The 17,970-nt window shown below is 39.3% G+C and overlaps 1 protein-coding gene across 12 annotated transcripts in view; it reads left to right on the forward strand.

Moving 5' to 3' along the window:
- Positions 1-17,970, forward strand: part of MICAL3 (microtubule associated monooxygenase, calponin and LIM domain containing 3) — a 166,621-nt gene that overhangs the window by 67,154 nt on the left and 81,497 nt on the right. For 8 of the 12 annotated variants that reach the window (XM_063359212.1, XM_063359149.1, XM_063359125.1 and 5 more), the window contains exons 10-18: positions 844-970; positions 1,490-1,583; positions 2,724-2,871; positions 4,577-4,773; positions 5,718-5,830; positions 6,307-6,369; positions 7,101-7,274; positions 8,378-8,470; positions 16,204-16,260. In XM_063359212.1, coding sequence (XP_063215282.1) covers positions 844-970; positions 1,490-1,583; positions 2,724-2,871; positions 4,577-4,773; positions 5,718-5,830; positions 6,307-6,369; positions 7,101-7,274; positions 8,378-8,470; positions 16,204-16,260 — 1,066 coding nt within the window. The remainder of the gene's footprint in view (positions 1-843; positions 971-1,489; positions 1,584-2,723; positions 2,872-4,576; positions 4,774-5,717; positions 5,831-6,306; positions 6,370-7,100; positions 7,275-8,377; positions 8,471-16,203; positions 16,261-17,970) is intronic. The other 4 variants (XM_063359176.1, XM_063359193.1, XM_063359221.1 and 1 more) reach the window with 2 other exon arrangements.

The raw sequence follows: 17,970 nt of genomic DNA on the forward strand, positions 1-17,970 counted from the left end.
TTTTTTTTTTAAGGAAGCTAAGACCTGCTTTTATTTCATGTTCTCCTAAATTGATCTCTCTGTTTCGTATAAGCCAAACAACATCTTGTTTTTCTTTGGAGTATTGAATTCTTGATGTTTTTGTCATTTTTGGTTGAATGTTATTTTGTTGACTCAAGGTGATATCTTAGAGATCAGAACTTGAGTAATTGAAAGATGGAGTAAGTAAAAGCAAAGTCTAATAGAACCTATTTTAAACTTAAGCAGCTGCAGCTTCTGGCCATCAGGAACTGTAGTATCATTTAAAAAATTGTATAAATGGTACAATGGATATTTAAAGGTCCATTTGTTTGAATTTTTAAAAAAAAAGATGAAGATAATAATGTCGCAGTAGGAGCCAGACTTACATCACCTTTCCATTAGACATTTGCAGACAGCAGTAAGATCTTCCCTGAGCCTTCTCTTCTGCATGCTGAACAAACCCAGTTGCCTTGGCTGCTCCTTACAGGGCAAGTGCTCCAGTCCCCTTGGTGCCTCTCTTCCTGAGTCGCTCCAATGTCTCAGTGTCTTTCATGTACTGGGGAGCCCTTTCAGTTATGCTTAATGTATTATTTTCTTTGCTTCTTTTGATTTCTGGAGCTGTATTAAATTGTAGATTTTAATACACTTGTACTGAAACTTAGCTATTCAATGCCTGAAGTGGTTAGATTTTTGGTTTAAATGTTTATCTCTCCAGGATTGACTTGGCAGTATTAGTAATGATGCATCTCTCTCAAAAACAAAATAAAACAAAACAACAAACCCCAAACCAAACAAACAATCAAAACAAACACCAAAACTTATTTTAAATTTTATTTTCCCCAGGGAAAGCATTTATAGGCTACTGCCTCAGACCACCCCTGAGAATGTGAGTAAAAACTTCAGCCATTACAGCATTGATCCTGCCACCCGGTATCCCAATATCAACGTCAACTTCTTGCGGCCACAGCAGGTAACTGGACAAATGGTGCTTCTGAATGCTTGCAGTCTGCATTGTCTTTCCTTAGGTGAAGCTATGCTAATGTTTTGGAAAGAGATAGTGACCTGATATGGCAGTATAGTGTGGAAGCAGTGAAAAGCCGATATATCATTCAAGAGTAGATCTCTGTACTTTAACATTCCTGTTTAAGAATTTTTGATTTTGAGAATTTTAACCTTGCTGTAATGATAAATGAAATCTGTACACGCGTGTGTGCGCGTGTGCGTGTGCTCGCATTTTCTTTGTAATAATCTAGCATAGCAGTCTGTCGTTGCAATTTGGTATCCACTGAGCAGCAGCAGTCAGCTAGACTGTTAAGCACCAACTTAGCTGTTTTTTCTTGTTCTGGGGTTCTTGGACTGGAGATTTCAGCTACATAAGTGTATTTGTCTTCCTTTTTGTGCCTTGGGATGGCTCCTTCTTCTCCTGCTCTCTCTGTATGGATCTTGGGTGCATGGCATGTAGGAATTTTTTTTTTTTCCCTCATTTTAGGTACGCCACTTGTATAATACAGGAGACTTGAAAGACATTCATCTGGAAATAGAGAACTTTGTGAACTCCAGGACACCAAAGCTGACTCGGAATGGTAGGCCTGGCTACTACTCCATTCCTTTCAGTATTCTGGAGCTGGATCAGTGCAGGACATAGAGCAGCAAGGCTCTAAAGTATTACTTAACCGGCTTCTCTTGATTTAGAAAAAGTATCCAGCAATTGTTTGGTCAATACTCTGATTTTCCAATTTTTCAAGTTTCAATTAACATGTAAATATATTCTTGTTTGCCTAATTTCCCTTGCTTAATAATGCTGTTATAAGCATATTTGCTTACGCAAGGATTTTTTTTTTCACCTCCTCTATCCTGTAACAATGTTCTTACTTAAGAGTGCAGAAGCCCAGCCTGAATTCACTTTAACAGTAAACTCAGAATTCTTACAAACATAACAGAAGGTATTTCTTCTGCAGTCATTCATGTTCATGCTTTCCTTTAATCTCATCTCTTAGCTTAACTGAATGAAACCTCACTTTGCTTGCATTATTCTGAAAGTTAGGTGTCTTGTGATAAGCATTTCAGTATCTGCCTACTTGTCCCGTACACGGAGGGGTATGTTGAACTTGTCCTTTTGCACACCTTGCCTTTGGATGTCCAGGTAGCGTTTGGCACTTTGCTGCTAAGCTTCCCTTTCACTGATGAATAGCTATGTAGGCTTTTGATTTGTTCTTTGGCCTGCAACCATGTCCCTTAGGCTGTAATCTTGTCAGATCTTGCAGTAAGGTAAGGTCAAAATAGGTCAGTGCTTTAAAAGGAAGCTTTCAAGAGAAAAGAAAAAGTTGCAGAAGTACATTTGTAGTTCTGCCATTAGAAATAGTATATCTGGACTTTAGAGAGCATTTGTGCTACTGTATATCCTTTTGATCATATTTAAAACAAGCCTTTGTGACTGTTCTGTAATTGCTGGGGCTCTTTTACAAGGGCTAGGGTGAAAAGCCTGGCAAGTTATAACATAGATAATTACTTTGTAGCAAATTTAGAATCCTTTCTTGGATCTAAAATAGATTACAGTCTTTTCTTTTTTTAAAAAAAAAAAATTCTGTCCTGTATTGCTCATTGTAGAAGGAGCTTGTTGTTTACATGAAGGTTTTATTTGTTGATTCATGTTTTTTATGTTAGTTTTAGAATCCATGAAAGAGATGTTGTACATTTCTACTTAAAAATATGATTTCTTACAGAGTCTGTAGCTCGCTCTAGTAAATTGCTTAGTTGGTGCCAGAGGCAGACCGACGGATATGCTGGTGTAAATGTGACGGATCTCACGATGTCATGGAAAAGTGGCCTAGCTTTGTGTGCCATTATCCACAGATACCGTCCAGACCTAATGTGAGTAACTGGCTGTTCTGAATAACTTAAGAGGAGCAGAACATTAGTGATATTTGGAACTAATAGTGTGAAGACTGAGGCAATGCATTTGTGACTTACGGAGAAATGGACTGAAATGAATTCAATTAAAATTGATAGAAGCTAATGTGTGGTGATTCACCAGCAGAGTGAAAGGTCATAATAGCTTGATAAATATGAAAAGAAATGTGTTGTGATTTTCCCTTCTGGATGATTTGACAGAATTAATCTCCAAATTGGTACTGACTGGAAACCATTATTGACTGACAGCTCTTTTCTTTGTGAAGTTAGTCAGGAATAGTTTATATCTTCAGTTAAATTTCTTATGAACAAGTCTCTACACAGCCCTTTATAAATCTCCTGTTTAACAGTAACTCTTTTTAAAGACTTCTAGGCTGCTCTTTTTAGAAGTAGTGACCCACAGTCTAAATAGAGATGTTGCTACTGTTTGTGTGCTAAAGCGCTGATTGGATGAATGAGAGAGGCATCCTCTTACATGGTAAATTGGGTAAAACAGTGGCCAGATTCTAGAATGGAAAAACGCTGGCTGGAACAAGTAACAGGAGCAAAGACTCTGGTACTTCAATTGAAATCTGAAATGGCTTCAACTTCCCAAAGGGACATTAAAATAAAATAACGCTAGAGCTGTATTTGAAGACACAGCCCAGTGTAAAGCATGCTGAAAAATTCCATGGTTATTCTCTTCCGTGTACACTGAATTAGTTCTCTATTGATGTGCTTGAGCCAGAGTTCACCACAATCACAGAATCACAGAATGGTAGGGGTTGGAAGGGACCTCTGGGGTTCACCTAGTCCAAACCCCCTACCAGAGCAGGTTGCACAGGAATGCATCCAGGCGGGTTTTGAATGTCTCCAGAGAAGCAGACTCTACCACCTCTCTGGGCAGCCTGTTCCAGTGCCCTGCCACCCTCAAAGGAAAGAAGTTCCTTCTCATGTTTAGGTGGAACTTCCTATGTTCAAGTTTGTGCCCAGTACCTCTTGTCCTGTTGCCGGGCACCACTGAAAAGAGCCTCGCTCCTTCCTCCTGACACCCACCCTTTAAGTATTTATAAGTGTTGATAAGATCCCCCCTCAGCCGTCTTTTTTTCCAGACTGAAGAGACCCAAATCCCTCAGCCTTTCTTCATAAGAGAGGTGTTCCAGTCCCCTAATCATCTTGGTAGCTCTCTGCTGCACCCTCTCCAGCAGTTCCCTGTCCCTCTTGAACCCGGGAGCCCAGAACTGGACACAGTACTCCAGATGCGGCCTCGCCAGGGCAGAGTAGAGGGGGAGGATGACCTCCCTCGACCTGCTGGCCACACTCTTCTTGATGCACCCCAGGATGCCATTGGCCTTTTTGGCCACAAGGGCACATTGCTGGCTCATGGTCATCCTGTTGTCCACCAGGACTCCCAGGTCTCTTTCCACAGAGCTGCTCTCCAGCAGGTCAGCCCCCAACCTGTACTGGTGCATGGGGTTATTCCTCCCCAGGAGCAGCACCCTACGCTTGCCCTTGTTGAATTTCATAAGGTTAATCAAGTAGCTTCAACTCCGCAATACGAAAAGGTTGCTGGCAAATTAATTTTAGAGATTTCAGAGAGAAAGAAAAAAGGAGATGGATCTCTGAGTTCTTTCAGAAGACTGATTTCTACTTGATTCAGTGCATGCTATCTTTCTGCCCATTGCAGAGACTTTGATTCTTTGGATGAACACAATGTGGAGAAGAATAATCAGCTGGCCTTTGACATCGCTGAAAAAGAGTTTGGAATATCTCCCATTATGACTGGAAAAGAAATGGCATCTGTTGGAGAGCCAGATAAACTGTCTATGGTGATGTACCTCACACAGTTCTATGAGATGTTCAAAGACACCATACCCTCTAGCGGTAAGGAGTTCGGGTTTGGGGCAAATGTCTCAGATTTAAAGACAGCTTCAGGATGAATGTGTGTGCTTCAGTTATCTTCATGCTTCTTCTGTATAAGTTCATGCTAGTCACTCACTAACTTTACATTACAAAAGTTGACTTCTTATTGGTGCTGATAAAGACCATGTTAGCAGCATCAGGAGCAAAAAAATGAGTTAATGCAAAATAATGTTCTCAAAATAATGTCCTCAAAAATTCTAAACTCACTTCAGCGCTACTAGGTAACTTTTCTGCTTTCTTTGCTATTGTTGTGGGTTCATCTGTCTTGTCTAATGTGAGATGCCTTGCTAGCAGTTGTTTAATAGGTAATTGCAAAACACTGGCCAAGTTTTATATCTGTTTACTATCTGTGAATGCTGAGAGTAATTTCGGGCCAATGAGGAATGAAAGATCTTTGATTTGATGTGAAAGATGTAATTGCCTAACACAAACCAATATGGCCCACCATTAAATATTAATAATGTTGTTATAGCTGGTTCTTTATTAATGGTGATTTTAATTCAAGTCTATCATTCTGGTAGGGGAAAAAATTGTGTTTAATAGTCTTTTAAAAATACAGTATGTATGAGGTATTATTTCCAAAACTCTGAACGCTTCTTAAGGATACTGATGATCATGATGCTTTTTAAATACGAAAGTAAATAGAGTAAACAAACAGAGTATTTATTCTGGGTGTTTATAAACCCTGAAAGGAGAATTAATTTTGGCAAAATTAAAAAGCAGAGTAGCTGAGGAAGGTATTCATTCTAGGCATTACAATCATTTTGTACAGAAACTTAAGAAAAAAAAGTGTTATGTTAAAAAAAAAAATAAAAAATCAGTGTGTCCTTCAGTTGTGTATGTAATAATAGTAACACAGAAATAATTTCTCGGCATTCCCTTGTCCTACCTGTTTTTGCTAACAGATGCTCTGGACCTGAATGCAGAAGAAAAAGCTGCCCTAATTGCCAGTACTAAATCACCCATCTCTTTTCTCAGTAAACTGGGACAAAGCATCTCTCGGAAACGCACTCCAAAGGTAAACATGCCACATTCTTGATAACAATTGTGTCTGTTAGGCTTCTGTCCAAGTAGGTGGTACTAAAAATACATGTGTAAGCGTGCATCTGCTATGTGTTTGCAAAAGAGCATGTGTTCATCAGCTCTTGGCATGGAACAGTATGAGTATGTGACATTTATAACTGCTGAATTACATCTGTAATATGTGCTCTCAATTAGTGGCATTTCAGTCTTAAAATCCTAGCCTTGTGTTAGTACTTGGGGATATATTTTGTATTGAAATGTAACAGGTTTCTCAGTTCCCAATTAGTTCAAAGTGTTGGAAGGATGTACAATTTGAAGGTAAGAATCCTCTAAAACAAATGGAGAATGAGCCCAGAGAATTAATCAGTTGTGTGACAAAGCTTAAGTGCACTGATAACATTTATCTCAGGCCAGAAAGGTATGAGAATCCTTATATTTTTTCTTTTTTTCTCCTCCTCCTTCCATTTTCAGGACAAAAAAGAAAAGGAACTGGACGGTGCAGGAAAGAGGAGAAAAACCAGCCAGTCTGAGGATGTAAGTATTACAGTAAGGAAGGTGTTAGGGAGGAAAACACATGGTACGTTCCTTGTTCCCACTTCAGTCCTTTCATTTTCTATATTCAGACAAGATTTATATAAGATTTTTTTTAGATAAAAATTAGTCTTCAGAGGTTACACTTTGTTGTAGCTATAGTGCAAATATTTTACTGACGCTTATGAAAGAATAGTACACAACAAAGGAAATGTTGCAGTTCCCTCATGTTCTCTTTTTACTGCAATTTGATATGATGAGGACACCAAAAATAAAACTTTCAATTAGTAAAGTCATGCAGTATAGTCAGAATTTTCGTTCATATTTAAACTTTAGCCTTGGTTAGTGCGAAAAGCATACATTTCTGTTATGTCCCATGAGTCAGTCCTTCACTTGAAATGTTGATAGCCAAATAGGTACAAGTGAGTTAAAACTTAGTGCTTTGAGTTGTCAATGAAGGTTTGAAGATAGGCCTTTGCTTTGTGTCAGTGGATTCATGGGAGTGTTTCAGCTGTGGTCTCTTTGGTAGGTAAGTGTATCAAATAAGGCTGAAAAGATAAGTAAAGTTTAACACAACTTTGGATGACATACTAAAGGAAATTAAAATGTGAATTTTCAAGCGCAGACTAATAGATTTGTTTTCTACAGTGTTAGAAAACTATCACAGCGAATGGGTAGAGAGGAAAAATCGATCCAGTGGCATCTTGTTAAATTTTGATATCGCTCCTTGTTAGGAGGACATCCCGCGAAGCTACAGAGAAGAAAGGCCCACGCTGGTGAGCGCCTTGACAGAGAGGAGAATTGATGCTGCCATTGGGAATCAGAACAAAGTCAAGTCTATGGCAACCCAGCTACTTGCCAAGTTTGAGGAGAACGCACCAGTGCAGTCCTCAAGCTTACGAAGACAGGTAGGAGATGGATAATAAAACCATTTTATTTTGGAATTATGGAGGAAGATCATGAATAATAACATCCCTTGAGGTGGGATGCTCTTCTACGTCAAAGGCTCTCCTAGAGAAGAGTGAAGCTTATTCAAAAGAGAAAAATTTTAAATTTAGGCGTATAGGATAGAGAAGAACTTCCTAATAAAAGTCTGTTTCCTGTTATTGCCTGTATTATATTAAGTCATCTCTTTCAAAAACATCTTACCAGCAAGCAGTTTTCTTTTATAACGACTATTGCTGTTGAGAAAGCTTTCCAGGAACATCCTATTTCTAATGTTTAAGAACTATAATTTAATTTCTGATTTGAACTTTTTCATGCCAGGTTGTATCTGTTTGTTCTTGTGAACTGTGGTTAAGTTTTGTACATGCGTGTAAGCACAGCCGATAAATGCCTGGGAGTTTCTTTACAATTGGGATATTTGTGTCATTCCCAGTGAGGCTTCCTAATAACTGCTGGTTATTCAGGATGGTATCTGAACTGCTGCAACTTCACTGTCTTTGAAGTTAGATTGAGTCAGTTCAAGGAAGTGCTAGCAGTGCAGTGTCAGCAGTGTAAGACTCACTATGGTTTAAGTGCCTGAGTTCTTCCTCTGCCGCATAGTCTGTCTGTAGCCTGTCTGTAGCTTGTGCCAAGCTCTGTGCTGCCACGGCCAGATTGTGAATGGGACCTGACCTAGCTACTTTTAAAGTTAGGTCAAGTGTATCTATGCTACACTGCACACTGGTGTTAGCAGTGTAACATAATCTCAAAATGGTGACGTTTATCCTGCTCTTTATCAATCAAATATTTCCTCAGCCACTATATATTGGCTGGAATAACCAGGCTTATTTGAAGGAACAATGAAAATGGAAAGAAGGTCTAAAAACATATGAAGTTTCCCAGTTTTGGATGTTTTTTCCCTTTTATGTTTTACTTGCTAAATGAATTCTCCCCTACCCTATTTTTTTTTCATAAATGTTTGTCTGTCTTATTATGTATCCCATTCCTTTGGCTTTCTTTGAGTTTCCTTTACTATTTTATCTTTCCTCCTTGGTCCCAACCCACTTTCCCTACAACCTGCATGCAGCAACCTGTCCTGCCTTATCAAGAACGTGTTCACAACCAACCATCCAGCAGACGAGAGCAGGGCCGTCTTGCTCCCATACCCCAGTGGAAACAGGTAAAGAAACTGATTATGAATACAATGCATTGCCTGCACCCAACACCGGCTATTGCTGTCCTATTTTTAAACCGGTCCTTTTCTAGCACCTTACGTGAGTCGGTTATTTTAAATAATTTAACTTTTAATGAATAAAATCAACATCTACCTTTGGTAATGATGCACGGTTTAATGTTTCAGAAGGACTTAATAAAATTTTCCCTTCCCTCTTATGCTAGTTTCAGCTTCCCAGAGTTTCAGTGGATGTTTTATCATCCTTGCCTACAGATGCAACCTAGTGTAAACATTTTATCATCCAGAGTATGTCTAGATTTGTCTGTTGGAAAAAACCTGAAAATGTGTAAGCATTTATTGCAACCAGTGAGGTTAAAGGTGTTGTGCCATCTATGATATTAAAGCTGTTCCTTGGTTTAGATAGTAAAATCGGTTATCAGTTTTGTATTCACATGTGAAATCTTACGTGTTACACAGTTACAGGAGACTTTACTGTGATTTCCTTTTGTCTGTGACAAACCTAGCTGTCCTTGCCAGCTTTTCACATTCATTGCATTGCAGATTCCTATATTACTATAAATTAAGTAAATTCTAGGTTTTCTGCCACAGAGGGGGTCAGAATAGGGATCAACAGGAGAAAAATCAGCAGGTATCAAATTTTATTTTCTTTCGTGTGTGTTTTGGCCCAGTGTCATTACCGGTGTTTTTCTTCCATCGGCGCACTTTCGAAAACAAGCTTGTGATAATCTTTTCAGGCAGATAGGGATACTTGTCTTACTGTCTTACTCTGCTTCCACTGTTACCCTGTGCACGTGGCCTCCTCAAATTTCTGAGAGTGTCGAGGTGCATTTTTCTGGCAGCCGTAATTTGGGGAAATATCTGCTTCTTTCTGGATGCAGTTTAATCAAAGCACAGTTTGGAGTCAAGAAGAAGAAGATGACACTAGTTTGGAAATTCACTGTTCTGCATGTTTATGGATTCATGGTGAACTTCATGTTCAAGGCATTCAACACAGTTGGTGCTGCCTGTCATGACCACTGCCATGATCTAGAAGATTTCTCTCCAAGAAAGACGACCTAAACCAGGGGAATTATTGTCAACAGGACTGTCAAGAGAGTCTTAAAATATGTCAACATTATGTTTAGGTTTCCTGACGCAGTGTTTTTTCTTCTGCATTCTGTCTCATCAAAATCTTTATAGGCTAATGAGTATTTTCAGGTGGATATGCACATCGTGCATAATTAAGGCAAATTTCATTTTTTAAGAATACTTCCCAGGTAAAGGGGGAGAACCCAAAGAACCAATGCAGAAGAGCATAATATGGCTGTACAATATTAAGTCAGTTAATGAGCACTGCTTAGTTACCCCACAAAAAAAGGGAAGACAAACAATGCAGTCCAGTTTATCTCCGTTCAGAAGGTTGAAGATTTGTGTTTTAGCACTTGAGGAAGATCACGTCCCTGCAGCCTTGAGATTTGTATTTGAACCTGCCTTTGAAACTTTATGAAGGTTTTATAATTAAGCCTTTATGGTGAAACACAAAAGTTTTTGTCATCCTTATGTAATTGATCAAAAAAAGCACAAACTTTTGTTTCTTGCTTTTATGATGAGGATTTTCTTCTCACCAGAGAGCAGTTTGTTGTTGATTTTGTTCGTGTTTTTGCTTGCACTACATGATTAACAAAAAAAACAACAAGGGGAGGGATGGGGGAGAGAAAAAAATTCCTTCTGATCTCCCTCAACATTGATAGCATCTCCATATAGGCAGCACTGTAGGGCAGATCTTTGAAAATTCTTTCTGTAACAATTATGCTTTCAGAGGACTTACATTGTTTTATTAAATGCTGACTTTGTTTGCCTTGTGTGGATGATTTCCTTCTCAAGATTACAGCTGGAGGTGATCTTCCCTTAATAGGCTTTACTGTGTCAACAGAAGATGGTTGGTTCTTGGGTCTATGTTTCATGCTGGATTTTGCAGTGCTTTTCATTTGACAAATGAAATGGAGAAGAATAAAACTTGGCGTCAAGGATGCAAAATCTGCAGGATACAGTAGGATCAAAGAAAAAATTGATACAGTCCCTATTCCAAAGGTTTCTTATTACTTTCCTGGAGAAACAAAGAACATCAGTTGTCTTCATTCAAAAGCTATGGGAGAATATAGAATCATTTATTCTTGACTGATCAGAGGTCAGGTGAGGCGTGAAGCCATCCGCTGAGCCAAGCAGCCAGCTCTGCCAAGCTTGGACAGAAATCCATCCTGCAGGAAGTTGTTGCTGAAGCAGTGCTTCAACTGGCTGCTGAGATTCCTAATTCTGGTTGCTTAGGCATGCAGAATCTAATAGCTGTGAGACTCTGTGTTACTATGGTACTGAAATGGCTTTCTACTGTGACACTGGGCACTCTAGTTACAAAGCTATTTCCTGGGCCACAGATTACCAACAGTGGAGTTGGTGCAGGGTACCAGTACATGCCACTGGAGATACAGCAAAGGATTAGTATTGCTCCTGACAAGCTCTTTAGGGAGGATGTAGGTTTACTGGAAGGAGCTGTTCATGAAGCTACGGGAAAGGGTTGTCTTGTTTGGCACAGGTGTCAGAGCGAGCAGAAACTTCAGTCAGTGACTGCATATAAGATATATCACATAGTGAATACCTTCTACTGAAGAGTCCTTTGAAGAGGAGCAAAGCAGTTCTTCAGGGGACACAGTGGTGATGTGTTATTCAGGGAAACCACAAGTTGTCTAATGTTCTTGCCAGTAGACAGAATGAAGTAGAGGCCCTCAGGCGTCTTTGGGAGAAGGGAAGTTTTGCATCTCATGTTTGATAGATTTGGTCCTGCATGGAAGGGGAAAGTATACCGCAGAAGCGTAAGAGTGATTGCAGGGGAGAAACCACACAGTTGCAAAGGACGTGTTCTGGGTTGGACCTCCAGTTTTGATGGAAAATTTACATCTGCTTTGGGCTATTTCCTGCCAGTGTCTGTCAGATAGACTTCTTTAGCTGTACCTGCTTATCAGTTTATGTCTAGAACCTTGCTTTGACCTGGAGTTAAGAGTTATGAGGCCAGAAGTTTCAATGGGTTTGTCAGGCAGACTGTGTCTGTTACACGTGGGGTAGGGGAGACTTACTAAGACAGGATTCCTAGAAAGAGTTAAATCCTGGCAGAATCTGTTCTGAAGCAGTTTTTACTTTTATCACAAGACCTGTAATTGCTATCTCTCTTGAAAAAGGGGAAAACCTTCAAAAGATCAAGCAGGTTAAAAACCTCACCAATCTGTAGCTCACAGCATTCTGTGTGGCCTGCATTTTCCTCATGAACTGGATGACAGGGTTTGCTTTATTGAGCTACACTTTGAGAATGTTGAACTGTGTTGGCAAAATTGGTTTCGTGCTATTATGAGCACCTCAGCAGCAGCTAGCAATGCATGAAGATACCATTAAGTGTACTTGTACAGTGGATATGTGTGTAATTTTTTATGTGATGGTGATATCTCCTAAAAAAACTGGTTTGTGTTTCATGGTGTGGTGATTAATCTCAAACAAATGCCTACTTGTATAAAAATATCTTCCATGATGTGTTATATTGCTTTCCAAGCCGTTTTGGCTGTTTTTGGGAAAGAGCATCTCATCAGGGATCATGAAGCCATTGAAAAGATATGTGGTCTATCCAGAAGAGGATCTCACTGTTTGGGTATGGTGTGGGAGACAAGCCTTTTAATCTGAATTTTGTCCTGGCCTTCCAGACTCTCAGCTTATGGCCTTCAGCAGTTTTCTGCTATAGTTTCATAAGTCTCCTAACAGCGGCAAGGTATGTGTGTAATACATAAGCTTAAATCACTGTTGTGTGCAAAGGTGCTTGTAAGATGGAGATCACATGTCTTTTGGTGAAAATCTTTTCTGCTTCTGGAGGTCTGATGCTTGTTCTTTTGAGTTGGTCCTCTGAAGTACGAAAAAGGTGTAGCAGTACTACCTCTTTTCAATAATTCTGATGGAACTGTGGTTTTTGAAGATATACAATGACTTGAGATGACCATAGTCAGCAGGAGCTGACTAAAGGAAGAGAATGCATAACACCAATATTTCTGCAAACATTGTTTTTCCTATTTTGTTTCTTATTTAAATTTGTTGGTATATCTTTCCTCTTTTCTATATCCATCTTTGTCTTTGCGTGCTCAGAAATGCATCCTACTGGAGGACTGAACATGTACTGCATATACCTGTACAGTGTTATATTCTGAGATCTGCCATGGAAAAATACACAAGTTTGTGAAAATGTTAACATTTGAAATGCAAAGCTAGCCGTGGTCAGATGAAAGTCCATGAACAGCTGTAGTGGTTGAAAATGTTATCACCTTTTTGGCTAGAAATTAGTGGCTTCACAGCTAAGCCTTTTGAAACAGCATATAAATGTTCCTCATCCACTTCAGCGCAAAGTCACGTGCTTTAGTTTAAGCTGCTTGTAGCATGTGTTTGAATTGGAAGAGGTTGGTTTTTTATTTTTTTATTTTTTTGATGAAAGGGAAGAGAACACGCAAACAGATATTTGTGCTAGCTCAGCTGTAAGGGCAGTAAGGAACATCTGTAATATCTTTATGCCTCATCTTTGGAGGCTATCTAATAGTGGCTTTGGACGCACAGCATTTTTATTTTTTTTGGTAATGCGACAATTTCCAGATATGCTCTGTTAGTTAAGAACTCAAAAGAAAAGGAAAAATCAGGCAGAAAATACACTAATAATTATTCAGTGATGGAGAAAAGACTGTACATAGTAAGAAGTTACAGAACTAGAAAGGCATGTTTTCTGGCATATTAAAATGAGGACATGTATGTGCATTGTGTAATATTCAGACTATTAGATACGTCTACATTTTAGCTATAAAACAGCTGTATTTCTGTTCTAGTAGAATGACGGAGTACAGTTTAACTTGCCCGAGTTGGTTCAATATCTGCAAGTTATAGAGGAGGGATCTGAAGCTGAGAACAGAACACTATGACTTGAGTTGTATTCCTAATGAACTGCAAGCAAGAGTAATTAGGTCAACAGGATGGATAGCTTTAAACATTGCAAGTCACACAGCAATAAGTATTTTTTCATGAAGCAAAGAGAGCAGTCCAGCTGTGCTATGGAAAGTTCCAAGTTGTACCTTTCACTGATTGTAAGACCTTGAGTCAGAAACTCAACTGATGATTGATATAAGTACATGTTGGCTGCTCCTGGAAGTATCTGTCAAATGGACATGTGATCATGTGGCTACGGGTGAAAACCTTTGGTCTTTCAGCTTCCGATAAAATGTAGCCTTAGGTCATTCCTGAGAGATGCGAGGTAAGGGTCACAATGTCTCAGTTCACATGTTCTGGCCTGTCTCACCAAAGCCAATGGTAATGTTATCTTTTTTCTACCATTATTATGATTTTTTTTTCTTTTTCTGTTTTAAAAAAAAGATGAGGAGTAAGGAACGTTCTCGGACCTGCCCCAAAAAAGTGATCATGCTCTCTTCTTCCACTCCACCTTCCTCTCCACCATATCCCAGGCAGCAGGTGATTCCCTCTGCATGCTCTGTCCCTCTCTCTTCATTACTGCTTGTACAAGCGACTAGATCAGTTACCGGATATCCCATTTACAAATGCATTTCCAGCTTTCTTTTTTCAGATGACGATAGGGCTTCATCAACCTCTTAGATTAGAAACACAGGTTGGCATTAGCTCACCAGAAGTATGATTATCATGATTATCTGATGCATGGAGACTCTGAGATTTTACTGTAAGGTAATCTGTAATTAAAGTAGCCTTTTCCAGTTTTGAGTTGCAGCAAAATAGAAATTAAATATTTGGAGTAGTGTAGGGAAAGAAAATGCAACTTTTCTCTGTTTCCGCTCTTCATTTAAACAAGTGTGAATGAAAATTTGCCCTTGTATTCATGAAACTTTCAGGATTACTTGTATGAAGTGCCCTTTCAGGGTGTGGTAGTGGCCTGCACATGTCCAGTGTGCTCTTCCTGTTCCCCCCCCCCCCCGCCCAAGCCTTTGTCTCACAAGAGTTTCTGTTCAGTCTGCCTGAGTTTGGATTTGGAGCAGTGAGAACTGTTCTGAACAGAGTGTATAAATGTGCATCCAGATGTTTGTGCACATGTGTTTTGTTGTCCTTCTAGTTAAATATTACCTGAAATTCTTTAATATTTGTGTCGTCTTGTACAGGGTCATCGTGCTTCTTTGAGCTGTATCATTTTTTAAGCTGTTGTTTTGTTTCCTATTGCAGTAATAAATTCCATTCCTCCCTGATTAATCCTGAACTAACCTTGAGGTGATAAAAAGGCAGCTGCAATAGACCTTCCATAACTTTAAATAGGAATTGTACAAATAAATTTCCCCATAGGTGAAAGATGTTTCTTTGCGGAACGCTTGTATGCCTATAAACTCTGTAAAGGCATGTTACCTTTTAGCAGAGTAGATAAGACTTATTCTTGGACGTAGTTTGACTTGCCTTATTGCTGTGATTTCTCAGAGTGTTGTTACATGTTAATTTGGTCTAATTATTGTCAGACTCTGGAGCACACATTCTCCTCTGCATCTCAGATGTCTGCATCTGCAAGATAGGTCAGGTCTGCTTACTGATGTGATCTAAACCTGTCCTAACAAAAAAGTGGTTAGTTTTCTGGCACACTGTGGACAGCATGGTGCACGAAAGGGTACAGGAATGGACATCTATGTAGAATGGGTGGGGAAAGCCCTTTTCATAAGCAAAACCTGCGTTTAAACTGAATTGCATGTAATATTATCAGATGATGTGATAGCTAGCTGCCTTCCTCTTCTCAACATCCTTTGAAAATTTTGACAGATACGTTTTATGAGAGAAGAAGGGTTTTCCCTAAGCTTACAGGTAGAGAAACTAAGGCAGTTAAATGCTGAGTTTTACTTTTTAATCCATGGGCTGGGATTAATTTTCCATATAGAGAAATTGGCTTTCAGTCACTAAGAACCCCGTAGCTCTGTATTTTCCCTCTCTAGCTTTTCCAAGTGTTTGTTTGTCCTGTGTCTTTTTGGTTGCCTAGTTCAGTCATGAGAGCCAACTACTGCTGGGTCCAAGTGTACTTTGACCGTTTTCTATGTTGTGTCCTGTAGGAAACCTTTTTTGTATGTTGTCTTTCTCAAACAAATAATAATAAGAAAAAACCTTGGTTTCCTCTTAACTCTGAGGGATTTTTACCACCTGTGCTACAGAACTGATCTGCTAGACTCAATTGAGAGGGGTCTGCTTTTGGAAACATTCTTTTTTCCTTAGGAATGACTTCTTTTCCTGAAATTGTCCTGGCCCAGGCCTCATAGTGACTCAGATGTATCTATGTCCTTGTTACACTGATGTCTTTTAAAACCTGTACCTCTGCGCTTCTAATGCATTCATTCTGCCACTTCTTTTAAACTTTCCATTTCCTTCCTTTGATCTAACATCACAGTATGAGTTTACATTGAGTGTCTTACCATCTTTATCGTACTAATTCCATTACATTGTGTTACTACATTGTGGCTTACTGACCTATTATGGATATATATGGATTGTTTTTAAAATTTTTCCTACAGGATCCAAGTTGTTATTGCCATTTTTAGAATATTTTTCTTAATGAACTGTCATGCTATTGTTATGGCCTCTTTTCTGTCTTCATCATAAGAAAAATTAGATGAAGTGTGTTTTGACTGGGAAGTTGGTCTGTGGTTGTTAATTAAGCTCACAATTTTTGCCTGCAGAGAAACAGGGAACCTGGTGCCGACTATCCTGGGGAGCAGAGTCCCAGACAGGAAAGGGTAAAGAGCATGAACAAATGGCATGGATGCTGATGACACAAGGCTGTGGTGGATGTGTGTAATACGGAGAGCAAATGTACTGGGTAGTGAAACACACTTATCCTAATGCTGCTGTTAACACGCTGGAACTGCTGAGAGTCAATTAGGAGTGATTATTTCTGCGCGATACCCACAAAAATGCATAACAGGCCCTTATCAAGTTTGCTACATGCTTTTATTTTGCCGTAGATCTGGCACTTAAGCTCTTCCCATTCCTCTTTTTCTCTTACACCTCTTTATTGAAGTATGCTGTGGCTTTAGCAGAACAAGAGGAGTTATGTTTTGTGCTAATTCATGCGAACATGGTTGCATTGTTTCCACTGCTTGCTTTCTGGATGGTTAAACAACTGGCATTCCATCCTGCCTCCTACAGGCCAAAGTAAAAGGAAAAATGATGAGGCATTATTTAGCTTAGAGACTTTGAAGCCTTCTTGACAATGAAATATTCAACAGTCTGCCTGAATGGCTCAGTATTATACAGAGGCATGGGAAAAGAAAAGATAGGCACTCAGAAGAATTGGTTGATTTGAATTCATATTGACAAATTAATTGACGTTCCAGTAAAGGCTTTGAATGAATTAAGTCATAAGTGGTAGCCAGCTATAAAACTGTTGCAACTTTCAGAATGTGTTCTAACAAAAGACTCTTGTGGGCTGAATGTTTTCTGACAGGCAGTAGAAAATGAATAAGCGTGTGTCTGCAGTGACACAGAAGCCCACAGCTCTATAATAGGCCCTAGTTTTGGTGAAAATGATCTAGTAGGAAGGAGTAGGTGGAACTGAAAGCAGCTGAAAGTAGAGAGCGTTATTGATGCATCTGAATGGGAAAAGTGTTTCTCGTAAATTGGGTGTGAACCCAATTTTATGTTCTGCTTTGGAGAACAGTTAGCAATACGTATCGGCACCCTGGCATTCTTGACAGATCAAACCTGATGTTTCTTCATGCATGCGTTTGTAGTTCCTGGTTCATTTACTTTTGAGCTCTACAAACAAATTAGCTGAAGACTGTGTGATATTGCAGATGTCACTCCTGTCCTGTACAGGAGGCCACACACCAGGTCTTTTTTCCATGTCACACAACAGTCTAAGAATGTTGATATGAAAGACCAGAATAGCAGAGGTGTCAAATATTGTGCCTGGAATGTGTTGACATGACAGTGCAGTAAAAACAAGTAGGGCAGTGAAGTTGCAGAATGAAAACTGGCAACTTCTGTGGTAGTTTGATTTTGCTGTGCTTTGTTTCAGCCATCCAGTCTCATTAAACATTGTCTCTCTGGAAAGTACAGCATTCACTTTTCATATACCAGTGGAGACAAACTCATTCTTTATGAGAGCTGAAGTACGTTGCCCTAAAAGATGTGTTTCTGTGCACAAAATCTGAGAAACACAAGTATGTGCGGGCTTAGATGTGTAAAGGAAATCCTTGAGAATTGAGAACTATGGTGAAATAAGTTGGCACATAAGCTCCTTTGTGCATGATAAAGCTACTTTTTTTTTTTTTTTTTGGATGGTAATGCCAGAGAAAGAGGCCACACGCTTGTTTGGTTTTGGCTGCAGCAGTCCTAGGTGGGAGAGTTGTGAATAACAACTAATTCAACTCTCTTTTCGTGGCCTTGAGGGTCAAAACTTAAATTTCATAAATAGAACAGTAGACCATGGAAATAAATAATAA

Source organism: Chroicocephalus ridibundus, chromosome 1 (assembly GCF_963924245.1).
Source record: "Chroicocephalus ridibundus chromosome 1, bChrRid1.1, whole genome shotgun sequence".
NCBI classification, from domain to species: domain Eukaryota; kingdom Metazoa; phylum Chordata; class Aves; order Charadriiformes; family Laridae; genus Chroicocephalus; species Chroicocephalus ridibundus.